The sequence below is a fragment of the Prionailurus viverrinus genome, chromosome B1 (genome assembly GCF_022837055.1).
Source record: "Prionailurus viverrinus isolate Anna chromosome B1, UM_Priviv_1.0, whole genome shotgun sequence".
NCBI lineage: Eukaryota > Metazoa > Chordata > Mammalia > Carnivora > Felidae > Prionailurus > Prionailurus viverrinus.
Window position 1 is genome coordinate 81,586,009 of NC_062564.1, and position 15,739 is coordinate 81,601,747.

General features: G+C 40.7%; 1 protein-coding gene across 9 annotated transcripts in view; it reads left to right on the forward strand.

Moving 5' to 3' along the window:
• The window catches only part of ZNF827 (zinc finger protein 827), a 188,337-nt gene that overhangs the window by 112,424 nt on the left and 60,174 nt on the right, over positions 1 to 15,739 (forward strand). For all 9 annotated transcript variants that reach the window (XR_007151669.1, XR_007151670.1, XM_047856737.1 and 6 more), the window contains one exon: positions 435 to 538. Coding sequence is in view for 7 of the 9 variants with exons in the window: in XM_047856737.1 (XP_047712693.1) it covers positions 435 to 538 (104 nt within the window). In the remaining 2 variants the exon portion in view is untranslated. The remainder of the gene's footprint in view (positions 1 to 434; positions 539 to 15,739) is intronic.

Consider the following 15,739-nt stretch of genomic DNA (forward strand, 5'->3'; position numbering starts at 1 on the left):
GGAAGAACCTCAAATAGGCCTTTGTGATTCTGATCCTGATCCGGGCAGTTGGTCTTCATCTGGGCACAACACACTTAGTGAACATACAGTACAAGAGTAAAATTTACTGCTCAGCTGTCCTGACTGTGCTTAACAATGTTTCAAAGATGGTGATGTTTCATATATTCACCTTAAATATAAAACCAACAGACAGAATATACAGACAGCACTTGTCTGATGTAATATATTTTCTCCTCCATTTTAAGCACAATCTTCTTAGATTCTCTAAACACCATTTTTTTTTTAAAAGGTACCTTATCCTGCATTTGCGTGTGTGTGTGTGTGTGTGTGTGTCTGTGTCTGTGTCTGTGTCTGTGTGTCTTTGGGGCCGGATGCTCTGGGTAATGTAAGTAACTTTGATTTACTAAACTTTGCTCTGCTTTCCCCCACCCCAGCCCTTTCTTTTCAGAAGATACATTTAGACAATCACCATTCACCTCTAATTCGAAAGACCTGCTGCCCAGTGACTCTGTGCTTCACGGAAGAATATCAGCACCAGGTATGGAAACATTATTGACTTTGCTTCTACTGTTGGTTGCTTAAAATTACTTTTCTGAAATGTGTAAATTCTCAGATACTCTCAGCTTATGTGCTGAAGTTATTTGTCTGAAGCTAGTTTTTCTTTTTTAAAGGAGAAACTCAATTTAAACAGCCACAAAGGTTTATTAAAATCAAGGGTCGGCAGTAATCGAGTGCTTCATTTTTGCTTTAGGAGCTCGTTGTTCTTTACCTGCTGATGTTTCGTTCATACGGCAAATTTCTTTTTCTTTGAAAGAGCTAAGTATAACCCGAAAGTAATTTGCTTTACACACTGTTAGTATTTCGGGCAGACTGCCAGGAAGATATAAGAGGGCAGTGGCAAGAACTAATCGCCAGCAGGGAAGGTCATGACCCTAGTGGGGTGTGGGTGGCCACAAAGACCACTCTGGTTTCCATGGAGGCAGCACAGCTCATTAAGACAATCTCGCCACCCGGACTCCGCCTCTCTTCTTAATCAGAGTATCTGCATATATCCATCTAATGTTCCTTTTTGCAATCTCAGCATCAATACATAATTTATTATCTACTCTCCTTTCCAGAGTAGAAGGCAAGATGTGTTTTCTGTCCCCTTCCCAATTGCATGGCCATCCCTCAGGGCTTGTCTGTGTTCTCAGAGCTATTATGAGATGAGAACACTTGAGAACCACTGCACGGTAGCCCATAGTCCTCACCCTCCCACCTCCCACCCCAACCCCAGTGCAGCAGCCTGAAAGCTTCCTGCTGTTGTTACTTTAGTTCCAGCAACTGAGAAAATTTCAGAAGCTCTCCACAGCCTCTGCACCCATTCATTTGTCCAGGAGAGCATGGGAGACCAAGGCCACGAGTGTTTAGGAAGGGCTTACAGCAGGGTCATTGGCCAGGAACCCCTGCAACGATAAAGCCCAAGTGTCTCCCATTCGCCCAAGGAGCCAGGTGTCACAGATGGCTGGAAGTCTGAGTGTTTTGCAATTCAGAAAGAGCCAAGAAGCATCTCAGGAAATACTGGCTTGGGGTAGCACACACAGGTCACTGGAAGTGGTTTGTGACAAAACTGGGGGGGGAAACGCAACTCTTTGTCACTCTTTAGTCTTGTCATGGCAGATCCGTTTCTTCTCATCTCCAAAGAGTCCAGGTACTTACATACTTTTTAGGTTTGCAGGGCTTTTCAAACGCCATAGATAACACGCTACCCCCAAAGCACATTACATTATACCTGGTTCTAGAGGTGGAGAGAAATTTTGCTTAGTTGATGTCTTCATTCTCAAACAGGAGCTATTTGAACTACTGTTTGCTTCCCACAGTGTCATTTTGTATAGCCATCTCCCTGGTCCCCAAATTATCACCCTGCTGTTAAGTTGATGGATTGTGACTTTCTAATGTCAAAATAACTGCCTAGGAACTGCCTGTCAGAGTGCTGTGACCCATACAGCCAGCATCCCGTGATGTATATCCAAACCCTGCATTGCTGCCCTAATAATGTTTGGCTTGGCTATATTTTAAGAAGGTTTTATTGGTCAAGTTACAACTCGACCTCAAAGAGTGATATCAGTGTATGTTTCACTGTGTATAGAAGAGGTTTGTGTGGTTTGCTGGATAGACCTATTACAAATTAGATAAACTCACTTAAAAAGTTAACTTTTATTTTGGGTGGGAAGTCAGCATAACTGGGATTTTTAAAATGTAAATCTACCATTCTGAGGGAGAATCAGTCTATACTTCCAAGAGCCTTTATTTAGGCAGGGGACAAGCAAAATGAGTATACATTTTGCTAAAACAGACAACTAACAAGGAACTTTAAAAAAAAAAAATAAGCTAGTTGAAAATGCTGTAGAAATGGAGTCAAATTAGAAAAATTAAAAATGACAAGGACAACCTTGTAATCACAAAGTTCCCATAACCTGAAGACATGTTTTGTGAGGACAGCCTCAATAATTTGGGCTAACTGTGGAGAAGACCAATCTGAATTAACAAAAGATTGCAGGACAGAGACTTTTCAAGAAAACGTTTCTTTCAAGTCTGGATAGTGATAAATGGCCATCGTATTCTGACTACAGCTCCTCAGTCCCTTTCCCACAATTCTGAAATCCAAAAAGCTCCACCAACTGCAATTTTTTTTAATAAGTTACTTGGTGTCAAAACCTAATGGGAGGCGATTTATAGCCCTTATGTACTACCAAGGGTGAAATTCATACATTTTGCTACAGAAATATCAACGTGCTTGACTATGAAGGCCCACTGGAGTGTTATGTAAAATATGTCTCAGGCATCATATTATCATTCTAAAATAAGAGAAAGTATGAGTCCCAAACACGTCAGAGCCCAGGGGTCTCAGCTAGATAGTGTGGACCTACAATTATTCTGGTACTCTGCTAAATGCAGTACTGGAAGCAAAGACATTAAAGTGACAGTTGAGGATCTTGAGGTTCACAGGTATAAGAGTCATGGATTCCTACAGAAAATTTCAGAAGACCAAGTGGGCAGCAGATTGCTGAATCATTGGAGATGTGGCAAGAAAGAGGAGTCCAATGGGGGATGTTCTAATGCTAAGGCAACATTATTGATGAGGACCTGGGTTTAAAGAGAAAAGGAAGTGGTTGGTGAGAGAGGCAGACAAAGGGTCAGTTCATGGGTTTGGGAGACTGGTTAGCTTTGCTATGAGCAAGTTGAATTGGGAGGAATAGTGTCTGTGCAGAAATGGGGAAGCCAGGAAGGAGACAGGTGGCTTTAGTGACTAGGCAAAAAATAATTTGTTCTTACTGTATAAATAAAGGCCTCAGAGTTCTTAGAAATCGTCTCTTCAGTAGTTTAAACATTACCATTACAATGTTATTTCTATTCTTTAGTTACTTAGCAAACTTCTTCTTTCCAGAGATAATGCAAAGATAAATATCAGCCCAAAGAATTGTCTCCGATTCCCAATTAGTAGAGACCATAATTAATGAGGTTTAACATGTCTGGTTTCAATCTTCAGCAAATGCTGAAGACCCATAGCTTTCTTCTCATCCCCAAAGAGTCCAGGTACCTACATGCTTTTTAGGTTTGTGGGGCTTTTCAAACACCATAGATAACGTGCTTATATATTTATATACCTTCTATCAACGGGATGAGATTATCTTCTAAACACTTCTGGAGTAAGCCCGTGGGGCAGGGGAGGCGTGCCACTCGAGAGCACCCTTTAGGATGCCACAGCTCCACACCGAGGGGACCCACCCAGCGTGTTGTGATTGTGTTGCAGGCCTGTGGAGAGTGAAGCAAGCAGCATGGGGAATAGCAAAGTGGGGAGAGGTGGGTAGGGCTGTGGACTGCGAAGACATCGAGAATAGCACACTTAACTAGGCATTTGCCTTCGGCAGATGGTGTCTGAGACACACAGCTGCCGCCATCCCAGAGAAACAGAATAAACACAGAGCTTCAGGGTGTCCTGGCCTTCGTCGTTGCCACTATTTCTAGACTGACTTTCCTGAGAACCAAAGAATGTTCGTGAGCCAAGACCTAACATTTTCACTTGCTGTGAATGTCTGAGACAGAGGGAACACCAGGATTCCTTAATAAAATGACGAGTTAAAAGCTCCTGTCACCTTCAGCTGGAGGGACATGGGGACAAAATATCCTTAAAGCCATGAATAGATGCCTGAGTGCACCCTGGGTGGTGGTGTTGCTGATGGTGATTTTACAAAAGGAATAAAAGAACTTCCCTATAATGGGGGAGATAGAAATTACAGACGACGTATGATTTAATGTACTCTGTCTAATTTGTCGTTGTCTCACTTTGTAGAAGATTTACACTAATAGAAAAAAGAGTGTGAGATCGGGTGTTTTTCAGGGCACCAAGGGCTGGTCTGTATAAGGAGTAGATGCATTAGTACCATTGCACCTGCAGCTGTTTACAATTCCCCATCGTCTTTCCATAAGCAAAGACCATCAAGAGAAGAATTTATATCTTAGCACTGCTTTTAAACAATATGGAGCTTCAATTCTTGTGTTATTATGATTTTGAAGGCGCAGTATGTTTGCTCTGTATTAAGCCAAAAAAACAAAAACACAACCAGAGCGGGTGTGAAGGGAAATGTGGGTCTCTGTGGAATACTTTCAAAGTGTTTGGAGTCACTGATGCTTCTGTTTGATATTTCAGACCGAGCTTAGAGTTAGACAATGCAAAACGTATCAACAATTCCATTTGTAAACCCCTGCCCCGATCATTTGCCAGAACCCCTTAAAAAGAAAACAACGCTTTTTGTCGTTGTTGTTTACAGCACATAAACAGGATGTACAGAACATGGGGAGAGTTTGGGTCCTTCCAGGACTTGATATGCGAATCAGGATCTGCTGTGAAGCTAACAAGACCAGTTTGGAGTGGTCTGCCTTGTCACTGGGCCAATTCTCAATCTATTTTCCTCTCTCTGTTCTGCCCATCAATCTAATATAAGTGGTACCATCTCATATACTTCACTGAAATCGAAACGAATGATGCCTCACGTCGAGGGGCACCCACAGTGGACTGTCAGCCTGCCATGCTACTGGCCAGATAGGAATGACCTCTTTCAGACTGTTGGCTTTGAAGATGTGCACATCACCTTCCTTTACATTAAGACTTAACCAGCTCAGAGAGAGAGAGAGAGACAGACAGACAGACAGATAGACAGAAAACTCTGTCCTAGATTACAGCAAAGTGTTTTCTTTAATCCTTTTTCAAAGACAGCGGATTCTTTTTAAATTCAGACTAAGTCACGGATAGACAGTAGCACATTTGAGTGCTGTTGGTGTGTATCATTTTGTAGCTTAAGCTCCTTTTGATTACACACATTCGTTGCGTACAGAGAAGGAAGCTAATAAAACACGGGTTTGAACTGCACGGGTCCACTTAAATGCAGTTTTTTGGTTTTTTTTTTTGGTAAACACTGTATAGTACTGTAAACGTATTTTCTCTTCCTTATGATTTTCTTAATTTTCTTTTCTCTAGCCGTCTTTATTGTAAGAATACTGTATACAGTACATATAACCTATAACATTCAAGATAATGTGCTCATCAACCATATTATTGGGAAGGTTACCAGTCAACAGTATGGTCTTAGTTGTTAGGTTTTTGGGGAGCCAGAGGTTATATGCAATTTTCGGCTGCATGGGGTCAGCACCCCAATACCCCTGTGTTGTTCAAGGGTCAAATGTAATTATCAGGGCACAGGACCGATGTCATTTCATTTAATTCTGAAAACAACTCACTGAGACATGGGAATTATGCTTACTTTACAAATGACTAAATGGAGGTTCAGAGAGATTTAATAACTTTTCCAATTTTATTGAGATATGATTGACATATCAGATGGTGTTAGTTTAAGGTATACAACATAATGATTTGAGATATATATATATATATATATATAGTACAGTGGTTACCACAATAAGTTTAGCTACCATCCATCACCATACACACTGACACACTTTTTTTCTCATGATGAGAACTTTTAAGCTCTACGCTGGCAGTAACTTAAAGATTAACGATACGATATCGTTACCTATGCTGTACGTTACGTCCTCATGACTTAGTTGTCTTGTAACTGGGAATCTGCACTTTATGCAGAGAGATTGAATAGCCAGTACGAAGCACTCTGTACTTGCACCTGTACTAGGACCTTTTGCGGAGAGGCTTACTAGCTTGTACAAGTCCTGCCGTTGGTGAGCGGCAGCACCGGAATTCAAACCCGGAACTGCACACGGTACATTTTCTTCCTTTCTGCCCTGTCACGCCACCTGCTAAGTCAGGTGAGGTGTCACTGGCCTTGAACATAAGGAACACATCTCTACGGTATTTGTTCACATATACCCACATTTGGCATCTGACGTATCACTGATGGATTACCCTTTTTTAGTTAGGAATAAAAAGTAGCCCTTTAAGTAAGATACTTCAAAGAAGTTACAAGATAAGAATATTCTGTTTATCCATGTAATTCTAATTTTGTCCTCTTCTCTTTCATTTCTTTCTTTTCTTTCTTCCTTTAAAATATCTGGTAATCGTAGTCCCTTAAAATGTTTCTTTCGGGGCGCCTGGGTGGCGCAGTCGGTTAAGCGTCCGACTTCAGCCAGGTCACGATCTCATGGTCCGGGAGTTCGAGCCCCGCGTCAGGCTCTGGGCTGATGGCTTGGAGCCTGGAGCCTGTTTCTGATTCTGTGTCTCCCTCTCTCTCTGCCCCTCCCCCGTTCATGCTCTGTCTCTCTCTGTCCCAAAAATAAATAAACGTTGAAAAAAAAAATTTAAAAAAAATGTTTCTTTCAATTAAGAAAATTAAAGAAAGGGTTAATGTTTATTTTCAGTCATTTTTAGTAGATCCTCTGAACCGTAGAAATAGTTTCAGGAAACTGTAAAAACCTCTTGGTTAAATAAAGCCCATAATGCTGAAGGTAGTGGTGATCCAGTCAGCAGTACAGAAGAAAAAGTTCTAGACTGGGAATCAGGAGAGCCCAGGTGTTAAGTGTAGCCCACTCTCCAGTAGAAAGAGGATAGAAGGTCTCCAAGCTTCTTCCATATCCCTTCTTTTTCAAAAAGTCTACCATCTGGGAAAGTCTACCATCTGGAGCAGTCCTGTCAACTTCAGCCCAGGTGCCTTTATTTTCTTGGTAGGGCCCAAACTATAATGCTGGAACTGGGCAAAATCAGTCTCTACCCCTGAAATTCTACCGCCCACACTAAGAGTTGGCGACGGGACAAGTCACCATAAGTATTCGGTATTGGGGGTGGTAGCAGCTGGGAAGGGGCGCAAGAAGGGTTTCTAGGAAGCCAGGATGTTACATTTCTTTCTTTTTTTTTTTAATGTTTATTTTTGAGAGAGAGAGAGCACGTGCAAGGGAAGGAGGGGGAGAGAGGTGGGTGGGGAGGGAGAGGGAGAGGGAGACGGAGGATCTGAAGCAGGATCTGCTCTATCAGTGCAAAACTCGATATAAGGTTTGAACCCATGAACTGTGAGATCATGACCTGAGCTGAAGTCGGATGCTCAACGGACTGAGTCACCCAGGCGCCCCAAGGATGTTCCATTTCTTTACCTGGCTGCTGATTACATGCTTATGTAATTTTGTGAAAATTCACCAAGCTGTGCACTATGAGTCTTTCTGCATTTGTTAGGGCTAATTGGCTTATTCACAAATAGATGGGTCTAGATGCCAAGTGGTCACCTCCAAACCATCAATCTGAGTGCATGTTCATTTCAGAGACTAGGACAGTGATGATGAGGACAGCAGTCTTTCAATTATCCACCTTTTAGTCTGCAGGAGCATTTCCATTTGTAGCACGAACTTATTGCCCTGAACTAAATGACACGTAGACTGATGTATCTGATTCCTGTTGTGTTTCAAATTGGAAAGCTATTCTGTATTGCTTATAGCATTTCTTGGATGTACTCGCAGTAGATGAACTGTAGTCTGTCCAGCTGTTTACCAGAGGGAAAGTTTTCATTGTTTCGGATTTTCCTGATCTAGATGATGTTACTTGAAGCTAAAAAAGATGTTCTGGGAACTAGCCCCATCCATCCCTCACCAGCCTAACGAATTCATGGGTGAATTCTAAAAAAAAGAGCTATTGACTCTGTTCAGAACTCCTTGCAGAAAAGGGGCTTGCATTAATCACTGTCAACTTTGTATCCAGGTTAGCCCTTTTCAAAACTATAACCAATGGGATCTCTGCAGACCAACAGTTGTGGGGTTCACACACTGAAGTGAAGGTGCACTTTTTTAATGGGTGGTCAGCTTTGCGAAGGAGAAATTTATTGGATACCTCACATGAGCTATCTCTAAAGACAGGACAAAGACAGGACCAGAAAACAACTGTGGTTGTTTGGCCAAGCCTCTTTATCTCCGCCCAGATGGCACAGGGGTTGAATCACTTGGTATCGAAGATAATCATCAACACTTTCATGTTTGTTCTTTGTGGGAAATGTAACATCCAAAAGCCCCGGGGGCTGTGACCACTTTGGCCCCGGCCCTGCGTCTTCCTGTGAGCACAACAAATGTGTATGTGCTCACATAAAATTTTCTGCACCCCATTTGCAAGGCCTCAGCAGTGCCTGTGGTCGTGATTTTACTTTTGCAAAGACTATTGAAGCACCTTGAGAATGAATAAAAGGCCAAATTCTCAAGTATGTGTAATGGATGATGAAGAGTATTTGTTTGAAAATGGGAATGTAGTAACCTCTGGCTTCAGTTTGGGACTGGCTAATTCAATCTACAAGGCCTATCCTGTGTATACAATATGTCTTTCCATTCCTTTGCTATCAAAAATACATATTCTCATTTCATGCAATTTCTTCTTTGTGTTTATTCCTTTTCAGGGCAGCAACTGCCCTCCGGTAACCAGGATAGAAAAAAAGAGAAAAATCGTTGCAAACTAGACCATATATTTTCATTTAAACAAACCCATTCTGTATTCCCATATGTAGGGCCAAATGAGTGCTTCTCGGTGGTAAGAGAGACACCCCCACATCACACCACAGCCCGTTTCTTGATGTCATTATAGGAATGACAGTCAGGGGCTTCATTTTTTGGCTTATGCAGCATCTTTCCTTTAGCAGAGTACTTATCATTTCTGTTCTCAATTTATCTTCCAGAAAAGAAAACTTAACTAGTAGCACAAAAGTATGGGCAGTCTTTGAATTTGCTTCATGATATTTGGTCCACTGTACCATCTGCTGGAGTTCTATTGAGACATCCCATGCAGAGGTCCCTCAACCACTTGCCATTCAACAGGTCCCAAACAAAGCATACCATTTTCCCCTACCTTCCCCTGTCCCTTCCAAAAGTCAATTGACTGATTGATTAAAACCCTCCTCTCTATTCTGTTGTTTTCTGTTTTAGTGGATAGCACCATCATCATCACCCACCATGACACAAACCTTAAAGTTGGACACCATTTGTTTGGGTTTGCTTAGGAGCAGATCCTGAGACAAAAAGTTGAGTGCAAGTAGTTCTGTAGGAAGTGACACAGGAAACACTGGGAGAAGAATGAGGAAGCGAGCCAAGGGAAAGAAGGCATCCAATAAGGGGACTGTCATCCAACAGGTCACCTGCTGTGGACAACTGGAGGGTAATTTCACGCAATGGAAGGCCTCAGACTTTCCTCCCCAATAGGTTAAGCGAGCTGGGATGTTTATGTGGTCTACCATCGATCACTTAAACCCACTCTCAGGAGTCAATTCCCTCACGCTGTGGTCTCCAGCACAGGTGAGCAAAGCAGGCTTCAGTGGCTAGAGAAAGCCCTTGGCGGATATACGCAGGTGCTGGCAGTGGGAAGGCAGCATTGAAGCAGTAAAGGCCATGTGATCACTGAGGAAGGGAGGGCAGGAATGGCAGCATTTGCTGCATCAGCTCTCATTATTACCTCTTCTGCACCCTCCACTTCCATTCAGTTACCTTTCCTCCTGCATAGATCCTACCTCCTACCTCTCCTAAACGCATTCTTCTCTTTCAGTCCCAACTGCCAAGAACTTCATTCAAGTCTCCATCATTGGTCCTCTGGATTACAACAACAGCCTCTGGCTGGTCTCCCTATGTCCAGGGTCACTCCCACCATTCCCTTCTCTCCATCATCAAGTCCTAGTCTTTCTAGAAGGCGGATCTCATCGTGTCCCTCTCAGCCCTGCTGACTTCCCATTGCCCTCTAGATAAAGTCTACACTTTGCGCGTGCACTCTCCTGTATGCTGCTTGTTTGGTTGTTTTTTTAATAGCCTGTGTTTTCTTTGGAAATCGTTCCCTGCCACTCCAAAACTGGATTAGATACCACTTCCTTTCATGTCCTTGGATATTTAGAATTCCCTGTTTACTCATCACCTTCTTGATTAACTGCAAGCTCTTTTGTGGGCATAAACTGTCTTGTTGACCATTATGTCTCCCAGAAGCTAGCACCTAATATAGTTGCTAATCAGATCTTGGGAGGAAAACATATTGTTGAAAAACCATTAGTTTGTAAGAACTAGTGTTAAATGTTCTAAAGAGAGATCTGATAAGGCTTTATCACACAGATCTGTTTTTGACTACAGATAAAAATGGATCCCTTTATAAATATAAGATGTGCAGTAAAGCCCTTTCCAAATATAGTTGGTCTCTCTGTCTAATATGAGTAGCACACTACCATGACGTAACTCTCTTTTTTAGCATTAAACAGTTTAGTTTGACAAGAGAAAGATTGCCGGGCTGTTGTGTTCATTTTCTTTTCACCTTGGATATAGATCTAACTGCCAACCACCAAAGAAACTTTCAAAGGCAGAGAGTGGATAATGGAGGTACAGGAAGAGTTTAGTTGGTTTGATGTGAAAAGTCAATACTTGAATTACGGTTACTATTACACTGATTTTCTTTTTTTTTTTTTTTTTTTTTTTAATGTGAAATGTATTGCAAATTGGTTTCCATACAACACCCAGTGCTCATCCCAACAGGTGCCCTCCTCAATGCCCATCACCCCCTTTCCCCTCCCTCCCACCCCCCCCCCCATCAACCCTTATTGTCAGTTTTTAAGAGTCTCTTATGGTTTGGCTCCCTCCCTAACTTTTTTTATTTTCCTTCCCCTCCCCCATGGTCTTCTGTTAAGTTTCTCGGGATCCAAATAAGAGTGAAAACATATGGTATCTGTCTTTCTCTGTATGACTTATTTCACTTAGCATAACACTCTCCAGTTCCATCCACGTTGCTACAAAAGGCCATATTTCATTCTTTCTCATTGCCAAGTAGTATTCCATTGACTATTACACTGATTTTCATGTTTAATAATAAACTTCCCAGGCCTAAAATTCCCTGTGTCATTAACCTCATTTTAAAAGTTTAGAATTATTTCATATAGAATTTTTCCGCATCCGTGAGCCAACTGCTTTATCAAATAAGCTTCTTTTTTAATGTAAATTATTTTATTGAAGGACAGTGTTATATTTTGATCCAAATAGGGCAAAAGTTCACATAGTAGTGTCTCATAAAGACTAGAGGCAAGCTTTGTGTGAGACAGATTTGAATTCAGGCCTGAATCCTGGAATTTGGACAGCCCATGAAATGAAAACATCTTTTTTTTTTTCTTTCAAATCATTAAAAAGTTGTACATGGCTTTTTTCTCTTGCTTGGAAACATGTTCCACAAATCTTTTGACACTTCCTCAAGTGTTTCTTCCACATGAAGAGAGGAGCCGTTTTCTACAGCTCTCAGACTACACAGCTCCCTAGCCTTATACCTTTCTCCTCACCTCTGCAAGAAACAACAGTTAGCGCTACTACAGATGGAAATTAATTCCCATGCACGCCATTTTGCCCTCAGCTACATGCTGTCTCAAATGTTTCTGCATTCTATCTCATCTCAGTCTTTTCCTTCCTTTTTTTCTATTGTGAGCCATTGTGGGGGTTACCCGAGGCAGTAGTTCCATTAAATACTCTATTAAACATGTAAATAAGAAAGGAGTCCTCTAAGTTACAGAGAATTATGATGCTCTGGTGTTATTTTGTGAGCTTGGAATCTGATGTCCCATTCTAGGAACTTAATCTACAAATAGACTTGAACAAGTAACACTAAAGTATGTGGACAAGGATGTAAGGTATATGGACAGAGATGTGCTGTATAAGATGTGCAGCATAAAGATTTGAAACAAATTCAATGTCTATAGGTAGGAAGTTGATGAAATGAGCCATGGGACATTCTGTGGGAAACGATAGCCATTAAAAAAAAGATGAAGGGAATCTATAGAAATGTATTTGAACGGATGTCCACGAGATAATGTTAGATTTAGAAAAACAAACACAAAAAAACTGGCTGCAGACAACAGGTGTAACATGATCCCATTTACGGTAAAAAAAAAAAAAAAAAAAGAGGTGGTACATTTTTGTGCACATAATATGCATGGATGTACATGGATAATTTCTCAACAGATAAACTGTTCACAGTGGTTACCCCTGAAGAGTGAAAAGGACTGGGTTTAGGAAGAGAGAGATAGTAAGGGAAAGGTATTCTTTTATTTTTCAGTTTGTATCCTTTATTCTATTTTTTTACCATGAATTTACATTACCTTTATAACTTCTAAAACTTACAAAAGTAAAGTATGTGTTCAAATCACGTTTTGTTTTGTTTGTTTTTTTTTTTTTAGAATCTGTCATTTACACATGATGACTTTAGGCCTTAATGAATAATCTGTAAAGTAAGTGAACTACTGAAAATAGAGATAAAACAGTGACTCTTAGCCATCTTACCTCAGTGAGCAGTCCCAGCCAGAAGCCAGTTAAGTGACTATTTATAAAGCAGGTTACAAATCCCCTTGAATGGAATGATCCTATCGTTTATAAAATGTGTGCATACAAGAAAAAAATCAGGAAGAGTAGATGCAGAAATATTAACTGTTGTCTCCATTTACTTAGGGTTTCAAGTGATTTTTACTTTTATTTTATGGACTGACATTTTTACAATAAGCATATATTATTTTTGTAATCAGAAAACCTCAATAAGCTCCCTTCATTTTGAACAAAGGAGAAATTATCTTCTATATTCTGGTCCTCAATGCTTGACACCGGATCTTTCTGGAAGTTTCTATCATGAGAAAATGCCTGGAGCTTTGGACAAGGAGATCAACCTTTTTGTTACCTAAAAGCAACAAAAGTGAATGGAAATATTTTCAGCTAGAAGAGATGTTGGGGGTGGGGGGCGGGGGGGGGCTTGTAAATGGTCTTTGGAAAGTAGAACCCATCTTAAGATATCAAAGTACCTCAAACTAGGGAATACTGTTTTAACATCTTGTATTTATTGGCACCTACTACCTTCACGATTTCCCCATCCTCTGTTACACGCACCCTCAGATACTCTTTCCCATCCAGGCTTTCCAGTCAAAATGACTCATCCATCTGCGGAATCTAGTTCTTGCCTTAAGTATCCAGGAATGAGTCACTCAATCAGTTGGTTCTCTTTTAACTTGAATGGAATTAGGCTCAGGGATGTTCAATTGAAAGATTCATGAATGGGTGGGGGTGGGGGGGTGGGGAGAAGGCATTGGTGAGGTTATCTGGGAAATCAGCAGTTTTATAGAAATGAGAATGGGGCTGGGGGAAGCAGGATAATTAGGGAGTCAGATAGCCCAGAGGGAGAATGATTTACAAAAAAAGATTAGGTCCAAACTCTGGCTGTCAGTCTTTGCTAGAGTATGGTGGCAGGAATTAATTGGTTATATGGATTTTAGGTAACTATTTTGTCTTTCAGACAAAATGACTCCTACCAATTATTTTCTTGCTCACTAATTTTGTATGTACTCTGTAGGTACTTGCCAAAAGAAAAGCAGGGGAAAATTTTACTCAGAAAAAAAAAAAAAATGTGTACTCTTGCAAATGCTTTTAACATGTAGGCATGCTTTCGGTATGTGAAAGTTATTTTTGACACTATTTTTGGCCAAATTGGTTTTCATTTTTATGAAAAATGTTAATTTTTAAAGCACTCCGGTCTATCTCCCAACTGTTACTTTTATCACTCGAAAATGTGGTATTTTAAAAATATCATCACTGGTGTCATACTAAGACTTGCCTTGAATTACATGCCTTTCATAGTAATTAATGTTTTTTTTTTAAGAGGCATTTGGACATGAAAAAGGAATAAAATGAAAGTTCACCAAGATGTTCATAGCAGTTGTCTTTAAGGGGTGGTGATGGATCTGTGGTTGTGTTTCTTTTTTTTCCCCCACTTGTCTCTGTTCTTCTTGTTCTCTGTAATGAGCATGGAACACTTTTATAAAGGAAAAAAAAAAACACCTAATTTATTAGAGGGAGTAAGGTGTTAAGGAACAAAGATAAGGTTCCCGGTGTTTTGAGTTACACTATAATAATTATTATGGTCACACGCAAGGTAGGTCTTTTGTCCAAGGCTCCTAAACATCTTGTGCTACCGCAAACAAATATTGGCAGAGTCATTTCCAAAATTTTATGTTAAATATCCTGCAAGTTACTACCAAAGAGCTGTGAAACCCTCATATGAAATACAAATATGACCACAGTCATTTAAATACATGTTTCATGTCGGGTACTTACTCAGCTCACTTGAGGAGTGGTTGAAGTCTCAGGATGCTTACTTATTTTTAACCTCACGAGGGAGATTAATGAATTAAATTTATCTTCGGGCGCCAGCTGTCAAAGAAGTACTGCGCACCATCTTATTTAACTTGGTTGTGGAAATAGTGTTCAAGGGAACACTCCACTGTACTATTGTGTTGCACGGCTGGTCTCATAAATGTCATTCGTCAAGGTATAATTAATAAACTAATAGCTGCTCTGGAGGGTATTTTCAGTAGTTCTATCAAAATAATAAGCGTTCACATTTCTGTCGCATCTTTTTTGTTTCCTAATCAATTAGAAAAATGACCTCAGTGGCTACAGACCAGTTCATTGACTTTCCCCTTCGATTGTTTTCATTCTGCTCCATCAGTGTCAGGGGGACACTGAGATGTTATGAAACAAGAATTAAATATAAAAGGATCTGAGTATCATTACATATCAGATAAACAGTGTAGGAAGCTATGCTAAGATGAAAAGAAAGTTCACTGACTCATTCAACAAATACTTATTGAGCAGCTATTATATACCAAGTACTTCTGTGGTCCTGGGGAACAGCAAGAACAAAGAGTCTCTCTGTCCTTATGGGGTTTACGCTCAAGGGAGAGAGGCAGACAACAAACCAATAATTACACTGGGTGAGTATAATATGTACACACACATATATAATAACATCATAAAAACATGTTATTCGTGTTAAATGTAATATATAATAACATCATGGGAAAACTAAGCAAGGTAGGGGGAAGGTGGTTGGGAAGGGGTCACCCAAGGTAGGGTGGTAGAGAAAGCTCTCCCTAAGAGAGATAAAAAGTATCAAGCAGACCCTGGAGCCAGTTCAGGAGCGAGTCTTGTCAAGCCATGTGGGATAGAGTGTTCTGGGTAAAGGAAGCAGTCATAACAAGGCCCTGGGGTGAGGGTGCATTTGGCACAGGAAGTGACAGCCAGAAGAGAGGGGAGGCTGGAAGGAAATAAAGGAGAATAGCTTATAGGGCCTCCTGGTGAATAGCAGGGCCTTGGGCTTTCATTGTAAGCATGCCAGGAACCAGAGGAATGTTTTGAGCAGAGAAATGGCATAATCTCACTTCCATTTTAAAAAATTAATCCGACTCTTTCTTGTTTAATCTTTAAAGCCCGAATAAAG